This window comes from Rousettus aegyptiacus, unplaced genomic scaffold (genome assembly GCF_014176215.1).
Source record: "Rousettus aegyptiacus isolate mRouAeg1 unplaced genomic scaffold, mRouAeg1.p scaffold_m13_p_11, whole genome shotgun sequence".
Lineage (NCBI taxonomy): Eukaryota > Metazoa > Chordata > Mammalia > Chiroptera > Pteropodidae > Rousettus > Rousettus aegyptiacus.
Window position 1 is genome coordinate 47,426,657 of NW_023416286.1, and position 24,035 is coordinate 47,450,691.

At 45.1% G+C, this 24,035-nt stretch overlaps 1 protein-coding gene across 1 annotated transcript; it reads left to right on the forward strand.

The window, feature by feature from the left end:
* The first annotated feature begins 757 nt into the window (after nt 1–757).
* ADPRHL1 (ADP-ribosylhydrolase like 1) lies at nt 758–24,030 on the forward strand. The gene is made up of 7 exons (XM_016151942.2): nt 758–1,231; nt 6,262–6,426; nt 10,840–10,965; nt 12,779–12,919; nt 15,958–16,085; nt 16,677–16,809; nt 18,127–24,030. The coding sequence occupies exons 1-7, from the start codon at nt 1,018–1,020 to the stop codon at nt 18,282–18,284; spliced, it is 1,065 nt and encodes a 354-aa protein (XP_016007428.1). The 5' UTR covers nt 758–1,017; the 3' UTR covers nt 18,285–24,030.
* Nucleotides 24,031–24,035: the final 5 nt, after the last annotated feature.

Consider the following 24,035-nt stretch of genomic DNA (forward strand, 5'->3'; position numbering starts at 1 on the left):
TTCCTAATTCTTTGTTTCAAATCAAGATCCCTGGTTTACACATCCCTGCCTTCCCCTAGCCTCTTCGTATCTTTGAGTGCTCTTCCCATGATAAGTAGATGACGCTTAATGATGACGCCACCATGGATGTCACCGTGGGCTTTGCACTCTGCCCACACACTTTGCAGCCTGAAGTATGGTTATTTGGGAAGCCTTTGGATGAACATCGAATTGTAAGAACACTTAATAATTTTTCACACTGGAGATAGAACTGCTTTGTTTCTTTACTCTTTGCATTTTATAAATGTTCTCTCATAAACATATAATCCAAAAAAATTTTCCAAAAAACAAAACCATGCGTGTAATGGATGAATCTCAACATTATGCTGTATCAAAGAAGCCAGACACAAAAGGCCACATAGTATATTGTTTCATTTCTTTAAAATTCTAGAAAAAGCACAACTATAGAGACAGAAAGCAGATGAATGATTGCCCGGGGGTGTGGTGGAGTGAACAGGGAGTAGATGGGCAAAGGGAACTTTGGGATGACAGAAGTGGCTAAAACTGGTCCGTGGTGAAAGTTGCACAGCAGTACACATTTTACACAAGCTCATCAGACTGCACTGAACGTGGGTGAATTTCGTGGTGTGTAAATGTGTGCATTTCATCAAGAATACTGTGCAAATAAACTGTTTCAAAGTCAATGCTGACCGAGAGCATCCGGAGGCGTGGATGCTGGCTGACTAAGCTCACAGCCTCCTCTGTTGATGAGCTAGTGTCTGTCCAGACGCTAAAGAAAGCTGATGCTTCCACGTGGCTCTTCAGAAAGCGCTGTGAGCTGCAGGGTCCAGAAAAGTTTTCTCATTGGTGCCACCTGCAGAGACAGAAAAGGAGTGCCCAGCCATTCGAGGAAGCTCCTGACAGCGACACAATGAGCAGAACAGAGGTCAGCGAGGTGGACTGAAGGCTGCCGCTGCTGGGAAGCAACAAAGGCAGGGCGTGCTCAGCAGCTGTGGGGGCAAAGGAACCACCTCTGCGATGGAGAAGTTTCAGGCAGCAATGCTGCTGGGGAGTGTCGGGGATGCTCTCGGTTACAGAAACGCCCGCAAGGAGAACAGTGCTTCAGGCACAAAGATCCAGGAGGAACTGCAAAAACTTGGGGGGCTGGACCACCTCGTGCTCTCACCAGAGAAATGGCCAGTGAGTGACAACACCATCATGCACATGACGACAGCCGGGGCCCTCACCACAGGTAAGGCTCGGCCACCGTGCCCCCCAGTGTGTCGGGTGAACCAGAGCTCTTGCAATAATAAGCACCGGAGCTTTGAAGGCGATGCGGCCTTTCATCTGTGGTGTCACCCGATGCCACTGCTAAAAGTGGCAATTTAATATACATCGGTGTCCCTCAGCAAATCGGACATGTGGCAGATCATGTTTCTCATGTGGTCTTTTTGGATGGCAACATTATTTCACTCTGCTTATCTGCAGAGGCAGTTTCTTAAACAATGACTTTTCATTTGTGTCTTAAATATTCACTAAGCTGAGCCCCCTGTCTCTAGTGTTAAAACCAATTAAACCTCTCACTTTGGAGTGTTTTAGGTAAGGGCTCAACTTTCACTGCAGATATCAAGCCTTCTAAATTTATTTCAAAAGAATATAAAGTAATAGGCCAGTTTTAAATTTGGACAAACTAAGATAATATTGTTTGGGAATTACTTCTAAATTCCAGTAAATTAGAGTTAAATGCCAGCTACCAAAATATGATTTAGCTTGGACAGTTGCTTATACATAAATATGTCATAAGAAAATGCTATAAAATTGGTTGTATTTGGGGAGGGGAGAAACAAAGTTTATTAAAATATTCTTTAAGTAGCAGATTGATTTCAGGATGAACAAGTTTTTATATGAATTTCAGAGAAACAGTAGATATATAAATATGTAGCACAACTTTCCTGCAAGTTATTTGTTCTTTAAAAACCCATGTTATTAGCACGTTGCTGCAAAATTAAAATCTGAGGGTAATTATTAAGTCAATGAAATCTTACTTATGAGCTCACCTCGCCATTCCATGTGTCTGCCGTGAGCACACTCGGTTTAGCTCTGTGGTCATTGTACAGGAATGTCATCTACTTGGTGACTGGTTCCTAAATAGCTAGGGACAGAGCTAAAGCACCACAGATAAGATAAAGTGTCACAACATGTTGAAAATGATGATGTGTCTTTCTGAGTCGACACAACTATGAAATCCAAATATTTCCTGCTTCTGATGATTTCAGGAAGAATCTCACATTTGCTGTGTTCAAGGGAACTAAATAGCATTTTAGCAGCCTGGAACAGTAATGCCCCCAGCCCTAAGAACCTGCTGGAAAGCATGGCTTTTGACACAAAACCACAGCTTGTTTTAGCTGCATGTGGCTGGTCCTTCCCCTTAAACCTTGCTTCCTTCATTTGTGTCTGATGCTGTGTCACACAAGTACACAGTCCATATGTCCTGTTGTCTCCATTAGCACTTCAATAAGTTTTTTGTGAATGGCAGAATCCATGATATGTCTCTGTGTAGTTACCCCCAGGACAATATCCAGCACAGGTCGGGGCACTCCTGATAATAACTGTTCTCTGAGATTAGATCTAGTTAAGTCCTCTTGGCAGAAATAGGATCTAATCTACTCCCAATGTGAAATTTGTGCATTTGAGACCATTGTGAACGTGTGGGGCATTGTTTTTAAGAAAGAAGGTGAGTTTCTCTATGTGATCACAGCCACCAGCTGCAGGAAGAGGGTGACTGCTGTGCAGGGCAGGCCCGTGGATCATGAGAGAACACTCATGAAGGCCACCCCCCCTCCCCGAATCATACTTTTCCAGAAACTCAAGCAAGCATACGGTTTTTTTTCAATTCATAAAAATCTAAGTTGAAATTTCATCTAAGTTTAGTTTTCAAACAGTCCGATTTTTTTTTTCTCAAACTAACAAATTATAGACTGTGGAAGGAGCCTCTGAACTAACTCTGACACCGCATTAATTCTGTGGTAGGCATTGTTTTAACTTCATGTGAATCATCATCTGTTCCTTATATCAGGTTGACTTTATTATTACAATTTTACAGCTAAGGGAAACCATACACAGAGAGGTTAAGTAGCTTGCCCAATGCTACACAACCAAGTGAGTATCAGAGTAGGGATTGGAACCCGAATAACTTGGCTCCATTGCCTATGTTCTCAAGCACTATCCCAACCACCTGACATTACTGGACATGCAAATATGTCAAGGACTCCAATGAGCAGTGGCTCTTCAATATGTTTTCCAAAGACAGGAAGACTTTCACAACTTGACTACATCTTGACATATTTAAGTAAGTTTCACTAAGAAGTGCCCTAAGCCAATAAACTATGTAACTGTGTGATCTGGCAAACCACAGTTCTGCTATCGAGTGAGCATGATGAGAAAGGTCAGGTGCAGCCTGTGTGACGTTCTACTTTTGCGTATGTCTCTGAAAAGGCCAGTGTGGAAAGAAAGCAGATATTGGCCTAGGAAGTAGCCAATATCCCACAAGGTAGGTAAGTAATCCAGTAAACATAGCTTAGGAACAAAGAGCTCGCTCAACACGCATTTACCAAAGGCTCCCTTATCTGCATGGTCCTGCACCCGTCACCCAAGGATGAGAAGGGGAGCTTCCCCTCAGAAGTCTGTACTGCGACACCCCTAGTTCTCCATCACTTACTAGTCAAAAGACTGCTTTTCTTCTCTGAGCCTTACTTAGGAATGATAATATCTTAGTCATAGGGTTATGTGAGGATCAAATGGGACAGCATATGTACAGTATGAGTGAGCACTTAAGTTATTGTGGGAAGGCGTCTTATGACAATATAGTTAATATCTGTCTTTCCACAATGTCTCATGCATCTGAGGGTCAGCAGCTCCAATTGCCGTGGCCAAGCAAGATGGCCACATCACTGCCGCCGCAGGAGAGGAACGGGGGGGGGGGGGGCATCGAAAGGCAGCAAGTGCCACCTGCATGTCCATAACCTATAGGGATACTGTGAGGCCTGACCAAGTATGAGCAGACAAACCCTGTCCAGACTCAGCTCTTTCTTTTCCTCAATCAATTGCTCCCTGATAACAGCGTTCTGGAAGACTAATATTTTTCTTGCAGAGTAACTTGACATTGGTTTTGTGGCTTTTCTCTATTATGACATTAGTTGGGAGACTTACCAATGGTTTTGTAAGCTGATTTGTCTTTTAGGACCGGGGTCCCCGACCGCCAGGCTGTGGACCCATACCAGTCCATGGCCTGTTAGGAAGCTGGGAGGTGAGCAGCAGGCGAGTGAACAAAGCGTCATCTGTATTTGCAGCCACTCCCCAGCTCTATCATCACCGCCTCAGCTCCATCTCAGATCATCGGGCATTAGATTCTCACAGGAGCACTGGTCTCTGGTGCCAAAAAGGTTGGGGACCGCTGTTTTAGGAGACTGGGTAGGTAAGACAGAGAAGAAAGGTCTTGAGAAACCGTGTCTAGGGTACAGAAATTCAGGTGAGAGAGTCCGAGGCACTGTAGCTCTGAAACATGTTTCTAGTTTAAATTCTACCTGAAACCACACAGGGCTTTTAGTTGCCACTTTGTTTTTAAGTTTTGTTGTTGTTGTTGTTGTTGTTTTTCCTTAAGCAAGGATGTGATTCTGGAATAAAAGGGATTATTTTAGGAGACTTTGGAAAGGCCAGGTTTATTAACCCCGGACTGGGTCACAAAAGGCTGTTTGTAACTGATAGTGCTGGCGACTGAGAGCCTCCTGGACAGATCCCAGTGGCTCACACCTCCCAGCTAGAGGTTAGTTTTATTCTTGCAGAGTTACCGATGTGACCCGTAGAACTCACTCCTCCAGAACCGAGATCTCGCCACATCCTCTCTGTCCACTGCTCAGAGCTGGGGCAATGCAGAGTGTGTCCAATATAGGAGCAGTGGGCTGGACCTCGTGGAACTCTTCTTGCTGTTAAGAGATCAGAGAATGGGATAAAAGGGCTTAGAGCCACTCTTTTCACCAAGTCTTGTCTCCAAAGGGTCACAACTCCAGGGCAGAAGGGTACCACCTGCTGTAACTACTGCCAGGACTGAGGCTTTCTTCCTGCAGCAGGGTGTTCGCCAAGGGGACGTCTCATCTCCCTTACCCCTCTGTGTCAGGACCTTGGCTCTGAGAGGGTCTAATGAAAGTCTCCACAGGCCACAGAAAGGCCAGTGGGTTTTCATGCCAATGGTACTCCCCTGCCTGCTCTGAGCCCAGGGGGACCAAGAGATATTTTCTCCTCCCACCACCACCAGAGACAGAGAATCCACCCCCAAGGAAAGGAGGAGCAGTAGCTGGCTCCTGATGTCAGTCCAAAGTCCCGAAATGCAGTTTTTGCACAGACGAGTTTGTCAGTGGATATGAGAGCTGCACTGGCAGGTACCTGCCTGCCTCCCTGGGCACAGCAATCCCTCCACCGCCGCAATCCTGCTCTCCTATATGACCAAGCACCTTGGACCCACGATGCTGTGGAGTAATTTAATGGCATAAAAGCTCAGGCTTTACAACTGACATCCATTTACCAGCTCTGGCCTTGGGCAAGTCACGTAACTTCATGGAGCCTTATCTGGAAAAAACACTATGACAAATAAGAGCCTGATGCTGTCATGGGAAGACTGCATGAGATCACGTAGATGCAGATCATCTAAGGCAGAGTACCAGGCAGATGGCAGGCGATCAGCATGCAATGGCTCCCCTGTCTTCCATGCCCCATAATTTCAAGGGACCCGAGACCACGCTTGTCTCTGGAACACCTTCACGTGGCAGGGGATACAGTTTGGAACAATACCTGGCAAGTACTGACTGCTTCATTAGTGTAAGAACGAGGGAGCTGGGGATGGGAGAGGCTCTGCTTCCTGTACTTCAGATGTGGGTTCCTAAAAACCCAAGAAACGGGCAGATTTCGGTCCAGTGTGTCCTTGCATGGATAGAACTATTAGCATTATATGAGGATCACGGGTTTCTTTCTTGTAACTAGAATGATAAGCACAACAATGAGCTATAATAGCTGAAATCTAAGTGAAATCTAAAGCAAATTTTTTGTCTGCATGTTAAATTTCTCTAGGTAGCCAGGGCTGTGTGAGATAGATCACTAAAATCTTTCTCCTCTTCCACCAGTTTGGGGAATTAATGCTTGCGGTCACCTCTGTTGTTGCTGCTGCATTGGGGTTTAAGAGGCAAATGCCCCTCTCACCCACTCTGGCCTGCTTTCTCCTTTCTTCTTCAGACTACTGGTGCCTGGATGACCTGTACAGGGAGATGGTGAAGCGCTACGTGGAAGTCCTCGAGAAGCTTCCAGAACATCGAGCAGACCCAGCTACCATCGAAGGCTGCTCGCAGCTGAAGCCAGATAACTATCTTCTTGCCTGGCACACACCTTTCAACGAGAAGGGTGAGGAAATGCTTGCTTCTCGTGCTAAAGCCTCATGCTGGAGACCAGTCATGAGGCACGAACCCATCTGTCATCCCACTAACCAGCCACTTTGCCGTTTTGTGTGAGTTGAGAAGGATTTGCCAGGGCTCCTTTGCAGGGCAGTGTGCCGCCTGGAAAGCCAGCCCGCCCGTGCGGGTGTCTATTTAGAGGACACCGACTTCCCCAACAGTTTTGTCATCAATCCCTGCTTTATTTTAAGAAATATTTTCCACTGCTTTCCCTTTAGGTTTGTTTGTTTGTTTGTTTTTGGCTATAACATCGAGAAAAACATAGACCACCTGCATAAATGTCTGTCTCCATGATGATTTCATTTATTGACAAAAGTCAATAAATCAAACTGATAGAGCTTGATCAGACATTAGAATTATCAGACAAGGATATAAAAAAGTATGTATTCCATATTTCCAAAAACTTAAGCAGAGACATGAAGGTATGAGAAAGACCTAAATCATATTTTTATAAAGAACACTATAATGTCTGAGTTTAAAAATACACTAGCTGAGATTAATAGATTAGACATTTCGGAGGAAAAGATTAGTGAGTTTGAAGGCACGGCAATAGAAACTATCCAAAATGGAACACACAGAGAAAAAATATCCAAAAATATGTGAAGAACACTAGGGGGCCATGAGACAATTTAGAGCAAGCCAACATACCTAGGCCTGGAGTTCTATACAGAGAAAAAAGGGACAACAACAAGATTTGAAGAAATAGTGACCAGAATATTTCCAAACTTGAGGAAAACTGTAAACTCGCAGATCCAAGAAACTCAAGAAATTCCAAGCATGAGAAATGCAGAGAAAACTACGTCAAGGCACATAGCAATCAAATTTCTCAAAACTAGTAATAAAGGGAAAAACATACATCCCATACAATCAAAGTAAAAATAACAGTAGATTTCTTGTTAGAAGAAACACAAGAGAGGAGATAGCCTGGCAACATCATTAACTTGCAGAAAGAAACAACTTCAACAGAATCCTACACCTAGGAAAAAATATCTGCCAGAACGAAGGCCTAATGGCATTTTTCAGGTGAGTAAAAGATGAAGAAATCATCACCAGCAGAGCCACACTGCCAGAATTGCTAACTGAGGTCACTCAGGCAGAAGGGGAAAAACAGCTCATGGAAATAGGGACCCACACGAAGGCATAGAGATCAATGGAAATGGTACCTACGTGGGTAAATACATATGATTGTTAAACTCGTTTAAGTATCTTTAAAAGGTAATTGACTTTAACAAATGATAACAATGTATTGCAGGGTTCATAAAATATGTATAAGCAAATGCATGGCACACTAGCACAAAGGCTGGGAGGGGAGAGATGGAGGTGTACAATTGTAAGATTCTTAATGAGGCATGATGTGGTATATCACATGAAGGCAGACTGTAATACGTTAAAGAGGTACACTAAAAGCCCCAAAACAACCACTAAAACAACAAAATAGTTATAACCAGTAAGCCAACAAAAGAAATGAAATTGAATCATTTTAACAATATTTTCTAGGGAAGTAGCCATTGTGCGAACTGTGTCCCTCAGTTTGCACAATCAGTGCCCCGTGCCTGGCACATTCCCCTCTTGGAGACCAGGTGCAGAGCTGTCACTCAACATTCAGATTCTTCTTCCTTATTAGGAGAAGGCTTCCCCTGGTCTGGGTACTCAGTGAACTTCCTTGTACTGCTTAAACATCGGCATCAAATTGCACCTGACCAGCCCCACCAGTATATATATCTGCTCCTGTGGGCAAAGAATGAGATCTTCACTTGCAGCACGGAGGGTGCATGCAGTCCACAGCCCGATCTTGGCTTCTGGAGGGACCCACAAGCCCTGGGAGACCAGAGCATACTACTAACTCAGATCTGGCTGCTTGTCTTCTCCTTTCTGTGAGCAAAGCCTTATTCCGACCCATGCCCATGTGTTGAGTCCTCCATGGCAACTCTGAACCTGTAGAAGATGGAGCAAACCAAAGTCTATAGGCCTCTCCTGATATTGGCACTGTCATGGTCTTTGTCAGAATTCACGTAGCGGAAATCTTCACTTGGGATTGGTAGCTGGGTCTTCCTGCTCGATAATATTCAATCCAAACCAGAAAAGATAGAAAGGAGTACAGTAGGAAAAATGGAAATAAATAACAAGATGATAGACTTAAACCCAACCATATGACTAATCGCATCAAATATAAAGACCTCAAATAAAAGACAGAGATTCAGAGGGGATAAAGAAGCAAGTCCCAACTATATATTTATAAGAAATGCACTTTAAATATAAAGACACAAATAAGTTAGATGGAAAAAGATATCAAGTAACTCTAATTGAAGGAAGGCCAGAGTGACTCTATTAATAACACTTAAAGTAAATTTTGGAGCAAAGAATATTGCCAGGGAAAAGAAGGTAATTTCATGTGTCAAATGTATGAATTCATCAGGAAGACATAACAAACCTAAATGTTTATGTACCTAATAACAATTCTTCAGAATACATGAAGCAAAAAAATGATAAAGCTGAATGAAAAAATAGGCGAATCCATAATTATAGGCAGAATTTTAATATTAAGGTCTCAAACCAATGACTTCTTTTTACCTTAAGAAACGAGAAAAAAAAAGAGCAAACTAAACCCCAAAAAACTAAGAAAGGGAATAATGAAGATAAGGGTGAAAATCAGTGACAAGGTAAACAGAAAAGCAAGAGAGAAACGTAATAAAACTGAAAGCTGATTCTTTGGGAAAATAAAAGTTAATAATCAGAAATAAAGAGGAAGACACAAATTACCAATATCGACAATGAGAGAGGTGGCATCACTACAGATTCCACAAAAATTAAAGAAAAATAAGGGAATATTATTTAAAATCTGTATGCCAATAAACTTAACAACCTACATAAAATGGACGAATTTCTTGAGAGAAATACAAACTACCAAAGGCCACTCAACAGGAAACAGAACACCTAAATGGCATTACATCTATGAAAGAAATTACCAAGAAAACTCCAGATCCAGGTGGCCTCACTGGGGAATTCTACCAAACATCTAAAAAGGAAATAGTAACAATTGTACACAACTCTTCCAGGGAATTGAAGAGGATGAATACTTCCCAAATTCATTCTTCTGCTCTCCAGAAGACTCTGTTAAAAAATGAAAAGGCAAGCCACATAGGCAGAGAAAATGACTACAAAGCATATATCTGATAAAAAATTTGAATGCAGAATGTATAAAGAACTCTTAAAACTTAGTAAGAAAACAAACAATCCAATACAAAATTGGGAGAACTATTTAAACAAACATTTTACCAAAGAAGCTATAAGAATAGTAAATTACTACTCAATATCATTAGTCATTACAAAACTGCACATTAAAACCATAATGAGATGCCTAATACCACGACATATCTAATAGAATGGCTGAAATTTAAAAGACTGACAGCAGCAAATGTGGTCAAGGATGTGGAGGAGCTGCCAGTGGAATGTGGAATGACACAACCTTTTTGGAAACCTGTTTGGCAGTTTCTTAAAAAGTTAAACATTCATCCGCCATATGAGCTAGATGTGCCACTCTGAGGGAATTACTCAAGAGGAAAGAAAGCGTATGCTCAGAAAAAGGTTTGGTTATGAAAGTTTATAGCAGCTTATTTATAGCAGCCCCAAACTGGAAACAACTCAAATGTCCATCAACAGGTAAATAGATAAACCAGTTGTGATACATCCATACAGTGAAGTACTATTCAGCAAAAAAGGAGTAAGTATTGATATACAATAATATGGGTGAATCTCAAAATAGTTACACTGAGTGAAAGAAGTCAAGCCAAAAAGAATACATTCCGTATGATTCCATTTATGTGAATTTCCAGAAAATGCAAAGTAATCTATAGTGCTAGATCTGAGGAGGGCAAGAGGAACAAGGGAAAACTTTTGGGGTGATGACTGTGTTTACTATCTTTAGGTGCTGGTTTCATAGGTGTATCATTCATCAAAACTTATAAACTTGCATACTTTAAAATAAGTTATATGTCAATTATAACTCGATGAAGCTGTTTTTAAAAAGAGAAGCCATATATGACTGAACGTATACCATATATGCAATTCTGTCTTATACATTTTTCCCGATAGCATTTTGAGCATTTCCTCATGTCTTCAAAAATTCTGTATTTAATGGCTAAATAATATTCCAACATATGGATGCTTTGCAATTTATTTAATCTCTTTTCTTTGTCAGGCGTTTGGGTGGGTTGCCTATTTTTCATGCATTTGAATGACACTGTGATTAACATGTTGTTACATAAATTTTTATACATTTTCAGATTATTCATGAAAGCTAGATTGCCAGACATGAAATTATTGGAGCAAAAGTCTTAATTCAGGTGCTTCCTGTTCCATGTAGGCTCAGGATTCGGAGCTGCCACCAAAGCGATGTGCATCGGCATGCGGTACTGGAAGCCTGAGCGGCTCGAGACCCTCATAGAAGTCAGCATCGAGTGCGGCAGGATGACACACAACCACCCCACAGGTAGCGCTGGCGTGGGAGCCGGTGCCTGCTGCGTAGCTCTCCCCCCAGCAGACTAGACTAAAATCTCATGTAATCATATCCACCGTTTGGTTTGCTATTTGTTGGCGGACTTGAGTTTTTTAATCTTTGCTTTTACTTAAGCTCTGTTTTCAACTTAAAAACATGATTAGCAATAAGCTAGGTGATTTTGGAGAGGGTAAGAAAAGGACCAATCATCCAAATGAAGCTAGCATCTGGTTTGAAGTCATGGGACTTAGCATTTATGTCATATTTTCAAAACCAAAGCCAGTCAAGCATTTTTTGCTGCCGCATTCTGTGCCCAAGGCTGGGACTCTGAGCCAGACAGAACACTTACTGGCTATGAGAAGTGGATCGAGTCACTTAATGACCTGTGGCTCCATTTCCTCACCTGTAACGGGAATGATTATGCCCACTTATTCTGTGTTTGAGAATAAAGTGGGTGGAATAACAAAACCTCTTAGCACATACTCACTGTGCACGGTGAGGCCAGCTGCATTCTGGGATTCCCCATCCCACATCCATCACAGAGGGAGGGCAGGCAGAGCAGTCCCGGTGCCTGACTGTGAGACATGACTTATAAAGGCAGTCAGCTCCTAATGTTCGAAAAGAAGTACGACTAGAAACTCCTGTACCTGTGATCCTCGCCTATAGGTGACATGTGCTGCCCGCTCCCCACCCTCAGGTCCAGAGGCTGCCAGTTTCTCTTCAGTAACTGCTCTCCTCTTTCAAGTTTACCTCTAATTCCATTTTAATGTGTCGCTCACCAAGTTCACGAGGGTCCACACTGTGCCTTCCTGGAAAGCACACTTTTGCGAGTGGGAACCACAATGGGCGACGTCACACCTAACGAGTGGATGTGGCAAACAAAATTCACCGATGAGTTCACCACAGGAGGTGACAGGCTAAGTTATGACATCCACAAATAAATTCATTAGATCTTTAAAGTTCAAGCAGAAAGGCATACGATTCAACCAGTTGGCAACATCTTAGATGTTTGAAAGGGAGTTGACCTGAACATCTGCTAACTGACTAGTTCAACTAGAAGTAAATTAAACATCAAAACATTCCAACATGAAAATGTTCAACATTTGGAAACAACGCAATGAGTACAAGAATCTGGGTTGAAAATTTAAATGTCTAAAACATTGGCTAATATAGCACCCGTTCATTAAACAAATGTTGTTTTACATGTTTAACAGCTAAGTCATTTATATATTTCTAGGATGACTGAATGTTGTAAGGATTTCATTGTACAAAATTAGTACCAGGATGTACATTTTAACTCCACTTTCCTTTTCAATTTTCAAACCACCTTCGACAGCAAGTGTCACAATTTTTATTACAGCGTGCACTGTCCTAGACTCTGCAGTTGAAACACTCCATGAGAGGAGGCAGAGCGAGGGCAGGCGGTCAGCACAATAGTCGAATCCTGGGCTTGAGAAGTAGATACTTATTTCCTGTCTTTGAAATGATCCATAACTGATGCCTCGAGGAATGGCCAAGGAGCCTCTGAGAGCATCTCAGGGAAATGGCGGCGTACTTTCTTGGGCAGGTGCAGTCTTTGCAAGGCTATTACCAGGGGCCAGCCTGGCAGGCACTCACCTATGTTTAAAATCATCCATCCCCATGACAGCCCTTGCAAGGTAGGTATCACACATCTTTGCACAGAGAGGTAAAAATACACGAAGTAATTGCCCAGGGTCCTACATCTGGTAAACGGCCTGTCCAGCACCCCAGAAGCAGGACGTGCCTCAGGTGCCATTGTTGTCCCTCTCTCCCCATTGCCCTCCAGGCTTCCTTGGGTCCCTATGCACGGCCCTGTTTGCATCTTACGCTATACAAGGAAAGCCTCTCGAGCAGTGGGGGAGAGACATGATGAAGACGGTTCCACTGGCTGAAGAATATTGTAAGAAGACCATCCGGCACATGGCAGGTGAGCCTGGCCTCCCTTCCTGTCGCACTTGCCCTGGCACCTAGATTTGGTGTCAATTCATACTCAGAACAGATTTGGACAGAACCGGCTTCCAAAGACGTTAAGGTCCATTTGCCCACCGTGAAACCAAGAGCATGCCCATGGGGTCGGCGTGAGCAGGTGGACTCCACATAGAGGTTCTGGAGTGTTGCCTAGTCAGAGCGCCACGCCCACTCAGGAGGGCCCCAGGTGTGCACAGAGACACACGGTAGTTCCAGAGAGAGAAGTGGGGTGCATACAGCAGCTCCTACAATAACGTTGTTTCACTCAACATTTTTGCTATATTGTTGGTGAGACACCATAGGAACTGAAGCCTTGTTTATATTATTTAGCCTCTGGTAAAACTGGTTTCCTTGTGCATCATTTTGCTTAAAATCACAGAACCTATGAAAGACGTGAAGTGAGGCCTTACTGTACTTAGATTTACTTTTCCAAGTTGTGCTTCAGTAGCCCATTTCTCAGAGAGGGATGAGGGACATTGACATTGACATCCGCACTGCTCCGGGGACCTAATAGGCAGCTATGCCTGACCCGAGGCTTAAGTCTCCCACACGAAGGCCAGACAGAGGTCTGTTCCCGCTGATGACATTTACTCCCAGGGAGCTCCATCTGCCTTGGTTTGCCCAAAACCTGTCATCAAATGGCTCACACCCATTTTGGTCATGAGTGAAGTCAATCCAGCAAATCCAGCCAATCCAATGTAGGTTCTAGGAGCTCATAGCGTTGCTGCCTTTGGCTGAGCAGTCGAGGGGCGGCTGTTCTCCTCTTGGCCTGCGCCCCTTTCCCCAGGGGGTCCCAGAGGGAGAGCAGACCCAGGACAGCAGGCGCAGGACTAGGAAATCCTCGGCTTTCTCTACAGGAGACTGACCGACAGAGGGACGTGGGCTGCATGAGGGACAGGAACAGCTTCATGAGGCCTTTGGTATTCTCAAATTGTGGAGGAGAATTTCTGATTTGTTCTGGATGAGAGAGAGACATAGGATTTGAACATAGGAGCAAGGCTGCCGGCCTTTCAGAACGGCCTGAGACTGTAGTCTTGAAACAGAAAATCAACAAATCACTTTACTGTCACCCTCCATGGCGCGGGGACTATCTTCTAGAAGGCCATGTGGGAAGCTTCTGAAACAACTTTACAAGGAGGCCTCCGCGTTTGTGTCTGCCCGGAACTAGTGCCGGGAAACACTTCTCACTGGGGCCTGTTCCAATGAGCAGTGAGAAGCCTCAGTGTGCGCAGCAAACTTACACGGCCCTGAGTAGTCATCTTCCTGTAAGCTTGACTAGAACATGAGCAGCAGCACCACGCTTAGGTTTGTTTCCATTTGGTTTGTCACTGTTATCCCTGGGGAGGTCAGTCTGTGCTCACTGGGTTAGTCATCTCCCCAATCCAAGTAGGGGCACCCTAACCTATCTGAAAGAGACGGGTAATATTAGAGTATGAAACTACGCAGTTATTGCACTCACATTATATTAACGAACATTTCCCCAGAACTCTAGTATCAAAACGGGTTTCCTCAGTGTTTTCTGAAGAACAATAGTCAAAGATGTCCTATGAAAAAAATGAGAAGGAAAGTCATTGGTCAGATAATTTTGAGACTTTATTCTTTTTGTTTAACTTTAAATTTGTTTAACCTGAGGTTTTATAAACTTCTACAGCAGAACCCTTTTTAACAGAACATCTAAAATTAACCGGAGACGATAATGTCCTATAGAACACCTCCAGGAAACATTCTTCCTAGACCTTGGGCTTGGTCTATGACAATGTTCTTGGGCAATAAGGACAACTAGCAAATTTGGTCCATGTTTTGATGTCTGGACATCTATTTCCACAGTTGACTGGACATTTACCTGGGGAAGAGTTGATATGTCTGAGTTTGTTCCCACATCCAGCGTGAGCACTCTGTTATGAATTACATGTCTCTGCAAGGCTAAGGAAATTCGTGACTTCTAGTCCTGGCTCTACTGCTTTTGTCTTTCACCTTTAACCTTATTTCATTGAAATGGACCTTAAATAGACCCCACCTTTAGTTTTGTAAAACAGAGTCAGGACAGTGTTTCTGAGGGCCTATGATTCTCTTGGCAACCTGGAATGTCATCCCAGGACCCATCCCAAGCTCCTCCTGGTATCCCTGTGGCTAGAAGGGCAGCAATGGGAACACGACTTCCCTCTGCAGCCAGTGATCACCCAACCCTCTGGTCACTGCCCTGTGACCCAAGCTCCTCAGCCACAAACAGGTACAGAAGAGGCTGTGGCTCCTCAGGTTGGCTGATTTCCTTGGGCCTTACTGACCTCTTAACCACCCTAGTCAGTTCACAGCCTGGCTAGCTGATAGAGTCATGGTCCCGCCAGATATCCAGGACAAGATCAAGTGTGCTAGCTCAGCCACCAAGGCGAGGGACGACGAAGCCTTCATGACCTCGTGGGTGCTCTAAGACTCAGAGCGTCATCTCCTATTGTCCATGAGCAAGTGTAGCTGCTGCTCCAGACTCGTTTCTGAGCCAGTGGTCTCTTCACTAAATGACATCAGAAAAGTTACTTCAACACCTCCAGAGCTTGGATGTCAAGCTGTTAATTAGGAATCGGAGTTGTGAAATGTCCTCTCTCCCTACCTTGCAGACAGTGTCGAATTAATAAAATATAGGTTCAGAATTTTCAAAGAATGCACTTAAAAATATTGTAATTGCTGTCTTAGTTTCAGAGTATAGTTAAGTAACTCTTTGAGTTGCTCTTTTCCCCCATATCTGTCTTACTTGTTATTATTTCAAAGTAGTTACAAATGTAAGCAGTTTTGAATTTCTGGAGCAATCACTAAGGTAGGATGCCCAGTTGTCCTCCCACCCTGTGCTGGATACAGGGCATTGTCCTGTCTTCTCTTCCCTCCCTCTCGCTACCACAAAATCCCTGAGCCCATCCCCACGTCCTGCTCCCCAGTCACCCGGCCCCCCACCCCCACTCCAGCTGATGGTCATGATGTCCTGCCCACCCTGTTCTTTCTGTTTAGAGTACCAGGAGCACTGGTTTTACTTTGAAGCTAAATGGCAGTTTTACTTGGAGGAGAGGAAAATCAGTGAAGGCATGGAAAGTAAAGCCGTCTTTCCAGACCACTATGATGCAGAGGAGAGGGACAAGGTAAGTCTTGCTCATCCCAGACGGCAATAGGAGAACAGGAGATGTCAGGGTCCCACTGCCCAGTGGGTCCCATGCTGGGGAACCACCCCCCACCTGGACCATGTTATTGCTTTCCGAGCCCCATGTCTAATGGGGCCTCCCCAAGCAGTAGAGATGGGCTGAGGGAGCAGCTACAGGTGGGCGGGCCCGTGGAAGCCTTCCTTGTCCCTTTTCCCTACTTAGACAGAATGTCACCACAAAGTGGCTTCCTGGACATGCTGTCATAACAGCCTTATCACTGCACTCTCAACCCCTTGGCCAGCTCTGTTTCTCCTCATAGCCTTTACGGCTGCTCGGCAGGTTGTCGTGTGTTTGTTTATCTGTGGAATGTCTGTTTCTGGATGGCTGGAGTGGAAGAGCCATGACAAGTGAGCCTCTCCTGCTTGCTGTTCATCCCCAGCCCTGGGGCAGTGCCTGGCGCACAGGTGGTGTTCCATAGGTGTATAGCAAGTAAATGGACAACCTGGGCAGACCCCAGAAGCTCACGCTCTAATGCAAACTGACGCAGTTCTACTTTTGGCCCGTGCCTCTGACCCATGGCTCTTTCTTCAGACCTACAAGAAATGGAGCTCGGAAGGTCGAGGGGGACGGCGGGGCCACGATGCCCCCATGATTGCCTATGACGCTCTCTTAGGAGCCAGGAACAACTGGACGGAGCTCTGCTACCGGGCCATGTTTCATGGAGGTGAGATTCCCTTGGAATTCCAGGAGGCCAGCACCCATTTCTCATCCTAAAGCACCCTGTCAGGATGTCCAGGGCTTCGAGCATGAAGGACCCTCAGAATGTGTGTCCTTCCCTAGGCAAGATGCTGGCCCCAGTGTGCTCGTGCACAGATATCACAGGTGGCAGGCAGGTTCACAGGCTGCCTCAGGTGGACCTGCGAGCCTGAGCTTAGATACAGTGTGGTATTAGACAGAGTGAGGTACAGGGCTCCTCTCCCTCATGGCTACTGGTTCAAGAGCACATGGATTCCATTGGTGCTGGCCACACAGGGTTCCGCTCTCTATTATCGCTGTCATCTTGTCTGTAACCTCTGTAGACTCTGCAGTCACAGAGAGGCTGCACTGTTAGAGTTAGGAGGCCCAGGGTTCGACTCATGCTTCAGGCCTGTCTCTCTGTAAGGAGAGAGAGTAAGACCCACATTGCAGGGCTCTTGAGACAGTTGAAGACGAGGGGCCCCGACTTTACCACTGTGCCTCTTTATACCAGTGCCCTTTGCTCCACAGCTGGGTGGATTTGCCTCACTCCCTGGTGCCCATTTTCTCGTGTGAGTGTAAAGTAAGAAGATACCAAGTATATGTAACCTCCTCCTGGACATGGCTTCCATCAATATTAGATAACAAGTGCTATTCCTTGTGCTGAGATGGTAGAGATGCTTGCACTTCCTGGGAGCCAACAGGGGGGCTTCTTTAAAAGCATGGAGGCTCCCAGTGGGAAAGTAGATGCCCAGGAGAGGATGACAGAAGCCAACGGCAGCAGGGTGGCCATGAGCATGGGAGAAGGGGGCCTGTAAGACGAAATGATTCAAACGGCCCAGCACCCGTAACTGAGAGCAAGAGAAAGGGCAGACGGGGGGTCTTTGGGAGGAACAAATAGCTTGTGAGGGAGCCCAGCGTGGACTTTGGCCTCCTTGGAGAGCCTAGAGGGGAGGATTCTCAGGCCTGCTCTCCCCTCAGGACGGCAAAGGCATCTGCGCACTATCCTGCGTTGTCACAGTTTGGGGAGGGAGGGAGAGGAAAGCTGGCCCCTTTATTGGGGATAGCAAAAGCTGCCCAGGGCCTGTGGGGTGCTACCCAGAGTGAAACTGGGTTTTGGCACGAGGGAGGGCAGAGGCGCTGAGAAAGCTCTGGTGCTGCCTTCTGTAGAAAGGTCAGCCTGGAAGAGTCTCTAAGATGGGACCTTGGCAGGGGGTGTCTGGAGGCCCTGGCTAGTGTCGGGTTCACAGTGATTCACCCCTTCCTGCTCTGCCTTTGAGACCTGAGGATCATGTTTCTGTTCCAGGTGAGAGCGGGGCCACAGGAACCATTGCAGGCTGCTTGTTTGGATTGCTCCACGGCCTGGACACTGTTCCCAAAGGCCTGTACCAGGACCTGGAGCATAAGGAGGAGCTGGTGCACCTGGGTGAAGTTCTTCACCGCCTGTCCACAGAGGAGAAGTAAAGCCCTTCTGCCATTGTCCCTTTCTAGGGAGCCCATTCCAGCTCCAGGTGCCCCAAGGAAGTCCACAGTGAGACTTACCTGACTCTCGGTTCACTGGGAATCCATGCCCAATTGACCATGATTACATTTTAACTCTTTCCCTCTCAATTTCAGCATCTTAATTGCTTATAAAATGCACTGTTTGTCCTACGAGAATAGTTTTCTTATCCTAACCCAAACCCAGTGCATTACTGAGGTCACATTGGATTTGTTACCCTCAAACCTCCACCTGCAGTGATCACAAAGAGTCTCTTGGACAACTGGTGTATTTTATTCTGTTGCTGAACTAATGCTATTCGCTCACTCACTTCGACGACTAACCGCAGTGGCTCTGCTCAGGAGGATCTCCTCCGTCTGCAGAACCTTCCATCACTGTCTGTTTCTAGCTCTTAGACAAGCATTTCAGCTACTGCAAAGCCACTGTCCCCAGCGCACGCCGCGCCCGTCCCTCATGGGCACGTGCCACCCTTGGTTTCTCACTGCCGGTGTCCACGCCAGAAGAACAGTCAGTATTGGTGCCTTCGGGATGCAGCCAAAAGCACTGCATTTAACCTGCCAGCCTACTTTTTTAATCACACTAGATCTTTAAAACCAACCTCTTTTGGAACAACTAACGAGGAAAACAAGAAATAAAGGGTTCTCATGCCAGCACCCGCATCTTGCTTCTCTGTGGTCTGCAGCTGTCACACTTGTGTGGGTCAGGTCCACATTGCAGAGAGGGCCTGCAGCCTGCTCCCCCCGGGTTCGCTGATAAGGAAACGGGAGTTGCTCCCTGTGGCCAGGGTTTCTCTCTGTGAGATTCTTGCTCTTGTTAAAAATAACATTGGACACAATCTTTTTGAAGTAGCATCTGGTGTGAATAAAACAGCAGTTGGTGACTGATGTTTAACATGGCGCTTTGGCGGCTTGGCTGGGGCCCATCTTGTTGGTGGCCGCATTCTTTTCGTTGAAGGCTTGCCTCTGAGCACAGCGATGCCAGTCCTTCGGGGTGCTCGCGCACAGAAACTCAGGCACTGAGGCTTTCTGGGACCACCAGGCCCCTCCCAGGCACTCTTTCTCCCTTTCTTGGTCGTCCCCAGATATCCTGGGCTGTGGGAAAAGGGTAGAGTATATTTTCGATAGAATACATCACTTTCCATTTCTTAGGAAAATGTGGAGGCTTCCATCTGTACTGATGAAAGTACCTGTGAGCCAATATATATTAAGCAGATTGCACCAAAGCGTTTTTCACATCAGGTTTATGAATAACTAAACTAACATTTGCTGCTACTGATGCTTTTCCATCAGAAGAGAAAGAAAGATAGAGTGGGTGAAGGGCTCTCACACCACTAGCTTTCACCACCCATGGTCCAAACCAGAGTTAGCAGGTATGGAGAAATTAACTGAGAATTACCTTCCAGGAAAAGAAACCCAGTTAAGGTAAGTTGACACTTTTCCTAGACGTACATAACACAAAAGCTTACTGTTTTGAAGTAATATCCTGTTTCACCAACTTACCCTAAAAGTGGCCCTTTTGACTCTGTTGTGCAGAAGAGAAGCAGGCCTCAAATGAGTAGGGTGCAATTTGATTAGAAGGAGGCTACTTGGTCTCCGATTTATAGATGACTTAGGAGAATTCAATCCGTCCTTATAAATTAGGAAGTAAGTCTATTTACAGATTTATTATAAATTAAGACACATAAACAAAAATTCATATACATCATAAAATGATTGAAACTGTTTCCTCATTTCATTTTCCTATTATAGGGAAATGCAAGAGTTGAAAAGATAAACAAAACCATAAAAAATAATGACGTGAATACTGCACCTGCTCAAATTTTTAAAAATTTAATGCTTGCCAATTTAATTTTTATTATAAAAATATTACGTGCACACAGTTTCAGAAATTCAAATGCCATAAACGTTGCATGTGGAAAGCAAGATTCTTCCAAACCCTCAGGCAGATTCACATGACCAGGCCCCAGAGAAGGCCATGGGTCACGATTCCTTATGTCTCCTCCCGGAGATTTCCTCTACACAAACAGTCAGGGGTGACTGTGTTGCATGCTTGCATTTGTGTATTGTACACACACATACACATACATGATTTCTTTTCACAAATGAGAATTAAAGTACTTGTAATGGTTTCTTTTTGGTATTTTTCACTTAACCAGGTTTTAAAATATTTTTCACTATCATCAGACATATATCTACCTCAGTCTTTTTAACTGTTGCTTGATATTCTATTTACACATGTGCCATAATTTATATAACTGGACCCCTATTGATGTAGTTTTAAGTTGTTTTCATATTTAAGTGGCATTTTTAAACACTTCACTACATTTACTTCAAAATGTTGCTTCCTTATGTCCTCTGAAAAGAAATTAAACTAAATAGTACAGTGATTTTTTTTATTCTAGAGTGAATTTTTTTTTGCATTTAATATTGCTAAAATTGAGATGCATTGTCTATTTTATTATGTCTAATAATTTAATTGACAGTGTTTTTTTTTTTTGTTTTCTTTCTCCAAGATCTGTAAAGTAACAGTGCATCTTACAATCAGTAGAATGTTGCACCCAAGAACACTAATAGTAAACACCCGTGTGAATTCACAGCCCCTGTAAAATAGCAGATGCAGGTGTGAGGCTATTATTACCTCTTACTCCCAGGGGACAAATAAGGACAACTCCAAGGCAGGGTTCTGAGATGGGACCTACCATACTGTTTTCCTCCTACATCTATAGGCCACACCCCTCTCTCCATGGTCCCATTGCTGGTACCGGAAGTGGGGTTGTGAGGACTGAAGCTAGGACTCAAGACAAATAGCACTGGCCGTGGCTAGAGAGCATCATGGCCGTCAGGAAGGGTTTGCTCCCTGGCAGCCATCTGCATCCCCAGGAACAGGCACACAGCTCCCGCCCACGGTTCCACTATTGGAGCAGGTCCCTGTGCTGCTCAGAAGTTTTCAGACTTTAGGCTGATTTTGATGAATTCATGTCCCCAGACTCTTTGGTTAAGAGATTTTACTTTTAGATTTCAAATCTTTCCCCCAATGTTTTCATATCAGGAAGCCAGGTATGAGGTGGGTTTGGCAAATATCGTCAATCCTCTCCAATAGCTGGGGGTTACCCATGCAGGGCTCAATCACTTGAAAAGATTAGAAGAGCCACTCAGAGGGTCCAACGACCAAGGTGCAATGCAGAGCGGCCTCAGAGTCCAGCTCTCTGATGATACCCACCATTACTAAATGTGCTTTCCCTAAATCTAAATTTTCCTAGTAGGAGGTACAGAGGTGGATACTATTACTACTCCTGTTCTGTAGAGGAAGAAACTGAGATTCAAAGGGTTGGAGCCATTAGTAAATGGAGAGTGGGAATTTAAACCCAACCAAATTTCTGCCTCTTAACCTCCCTGTCATTGGCCATGCTAATTCATCCTAATTTAGGGCTGAGACTTGACTACAGCCCTGAGTCCCCGAGGAAGACCCCCTTGGTAAATTAGAAAACCCCAGCACCCAAGCAGACAGAACTGGAAAAATTGATCAGACATCAACAGATGGAACTAGAAATATTCAAATGAATATTCTATCTAAATGTCTGGGTTTTAAAAACTTCATCGTCGAAATTCATACCAAAGCTTCGCTAAGTGGGAATAATTTTTGAGTAATAGCGCAGGCACTGTGACTACTTGAGTTAAAATTCCTCACGTGTTAATAAGCAGAAATAAAGTGTAAGCACCATCAGGATGTTACAGGTTAACAATCAACACAGGAGGGAAAATGGCAGCCTGAGCCTCCCGATAGTTTCCGGTCCCTGAGCGGAGACTTGCCAGAGAATGGGAGCTTAAAGACGTGCAACAGAAAGAACCGCAGTTCCAGCACCGAATGCTTGGCCATCACTTCATGGGTGCAGCAGGCACTTTGACAGTGCCCAAGCTGCAGTAAAAATGCCGCCACCAGGCTCGCAGCCCATCACGTGGCCTGAGAGCAGCAGCTCTGCCTCATCTGCCACCCCCACCGCCCCACCACCATGGAGACACAACATGAGGAGGGTGACTAGATGAACACGAGGCCTCCTGGGACCATAGCCCAGCTGGTTAGACAGTCTGGTGTTGTCCCAGATGCCGGAGAAGACCTAGAGTGCTTGAGTCCTCTGCCTTCCACTAGCCCTATAGGCATTAGTGCACCACTGGGTCCCAAATGTCACTGCTGATCCAGTGCTTTTGGGGTTCTGGAATGCACTTGTCACCTCATGGCTTTACTCAAAGAAACCCTATGTCCCCTTCAGCCAGCTTCACCAACTATTAATACTAGGCCACATTTGTCTTATCATTTTCTCTCTTACTACACATACACACACAGAGACACACGTACAGACACACAGAGAGAGGTACGCACATACACACAGACATACTCAGAGAGGCATACACGCCAACACACAGACACAGAGAGGTACACAAATACACACTAATACACACACAGATGCAGAGAGGTACACACATAGCACACACACACTGCAGTAGCTGTCAATTAGGTGTGAGAAAAGTGTCTCAAGAGCGCTCTGTTTACTTATTAAATCTCAGGGCCTGCAACAGCCCTCAACACTCAGGAGGCCTCTTTCAGCCTGCGCTGAACAGATGCCCCTATCTACCGTAGCCAGGGCCACGCCTGTGACGTTAGGTTGCATGACTGTAGTGGGGGACCGCAGCACAGATACTGCCCGCCATTCTTTAGCCAGATTTATTTCCAGTAAAACTTGGAGGTTCATACTCTCTGACATTGATTCATTGGCACAGTTTCAACTGTTAGCTACTTAGTCACTATATATATAGAGAGAGAGAATAGTCAACAGACATTTGTTGTTGTGCTTTACTAGAAAAATAGTTGCTGTTAAAATGATGCTTATAAATTATGATTAATAGCCAACATCAGAACTGGCCTTACAAGTTCACTGCTATAGTAGTTACACGGGCTAGCTCACAGCCACCCACCCCAGGCTCCTTTCTGGTCCCTGGTGAGTGACATAAGTGGCCGACAAAAGGACTGCAGAGTCTATTGGAGCATTTTCCCTCCCCCCACCACACACTCTGATATGGTGACTTCAGGGGTGCAGAGTTCCATACTGTCACCCCTGGGGGGGACACTGAGATATCTCTGTGGAACCAGTAGCTGTGGGGGATGGTAGTGGGGGCACAGTTGGGCCACTGGGAAAGGCTCCTTTGGCAAGGACATCTGAACTAGGTCATGAAGGATGCACAGGAGCTCATCAAGAGTGCAGCTGATCCAGGTCAGGAAGCTCGGCGTGGGCAAAGCATGGATCTGGGAAAAGGCATAGCAAAGCCTCAAAACAGAAGTCTGGGAAGCCAAAGCTCCAGGGAAATAGAGTAAGACAGGGAAGAGAGCCTGGAGGAAGGTCTCGAGTGGGCGGGCAGTACCTGTGTGCAGCAGACAGTGGCACTGCCCGAAGCTTGAGACACACAGACCTGCAGTCCATCACACCTGGCAGCGACCTGCATTGTGAACGGAAGCCTCCAACAAGGCCCTTCCATGAGCATTTGCTGAGTGCCTGCCCTGGCCAGACCTTGCTCTCAGCCCTGGGGAAAAGTGGAGAACAAGATGAGTTTTCTGCCCATGTGGAGCCTAGCGGGGGAGCCAGCAAAACATACATGATGTGTTTGAAACTGCACTAGAATCTCAGAGAACGATAAATGCCACGGCGACTGTTATCCCAGGTG

Bases quoted from the DNA above. Each gene is read 5' to 3' on its own strand.
- ADPRHL1 (XM_016151942.2), top strand. From the start codon at position 1,018: ATGGAGAAGTTTCAGGCAGCAATGCTGCTGGGGAGTGTCGGGGATGCT. The intron at 6,427-10,839 runs GTGAGGAAATGC...TGTTCCATGTAG, and splicing joins CACACCTTTCAACGAGAAGG to GCTCAGGATTCGGAGCTGCC. The intron at 16,086-16,676 runs GTAAGTCTTGCT...CTCTTTCTTCAG, and splicing joins ATGCAGAGGAGAGGGACAAG to ACCTACAAGAAATGGAGCTC.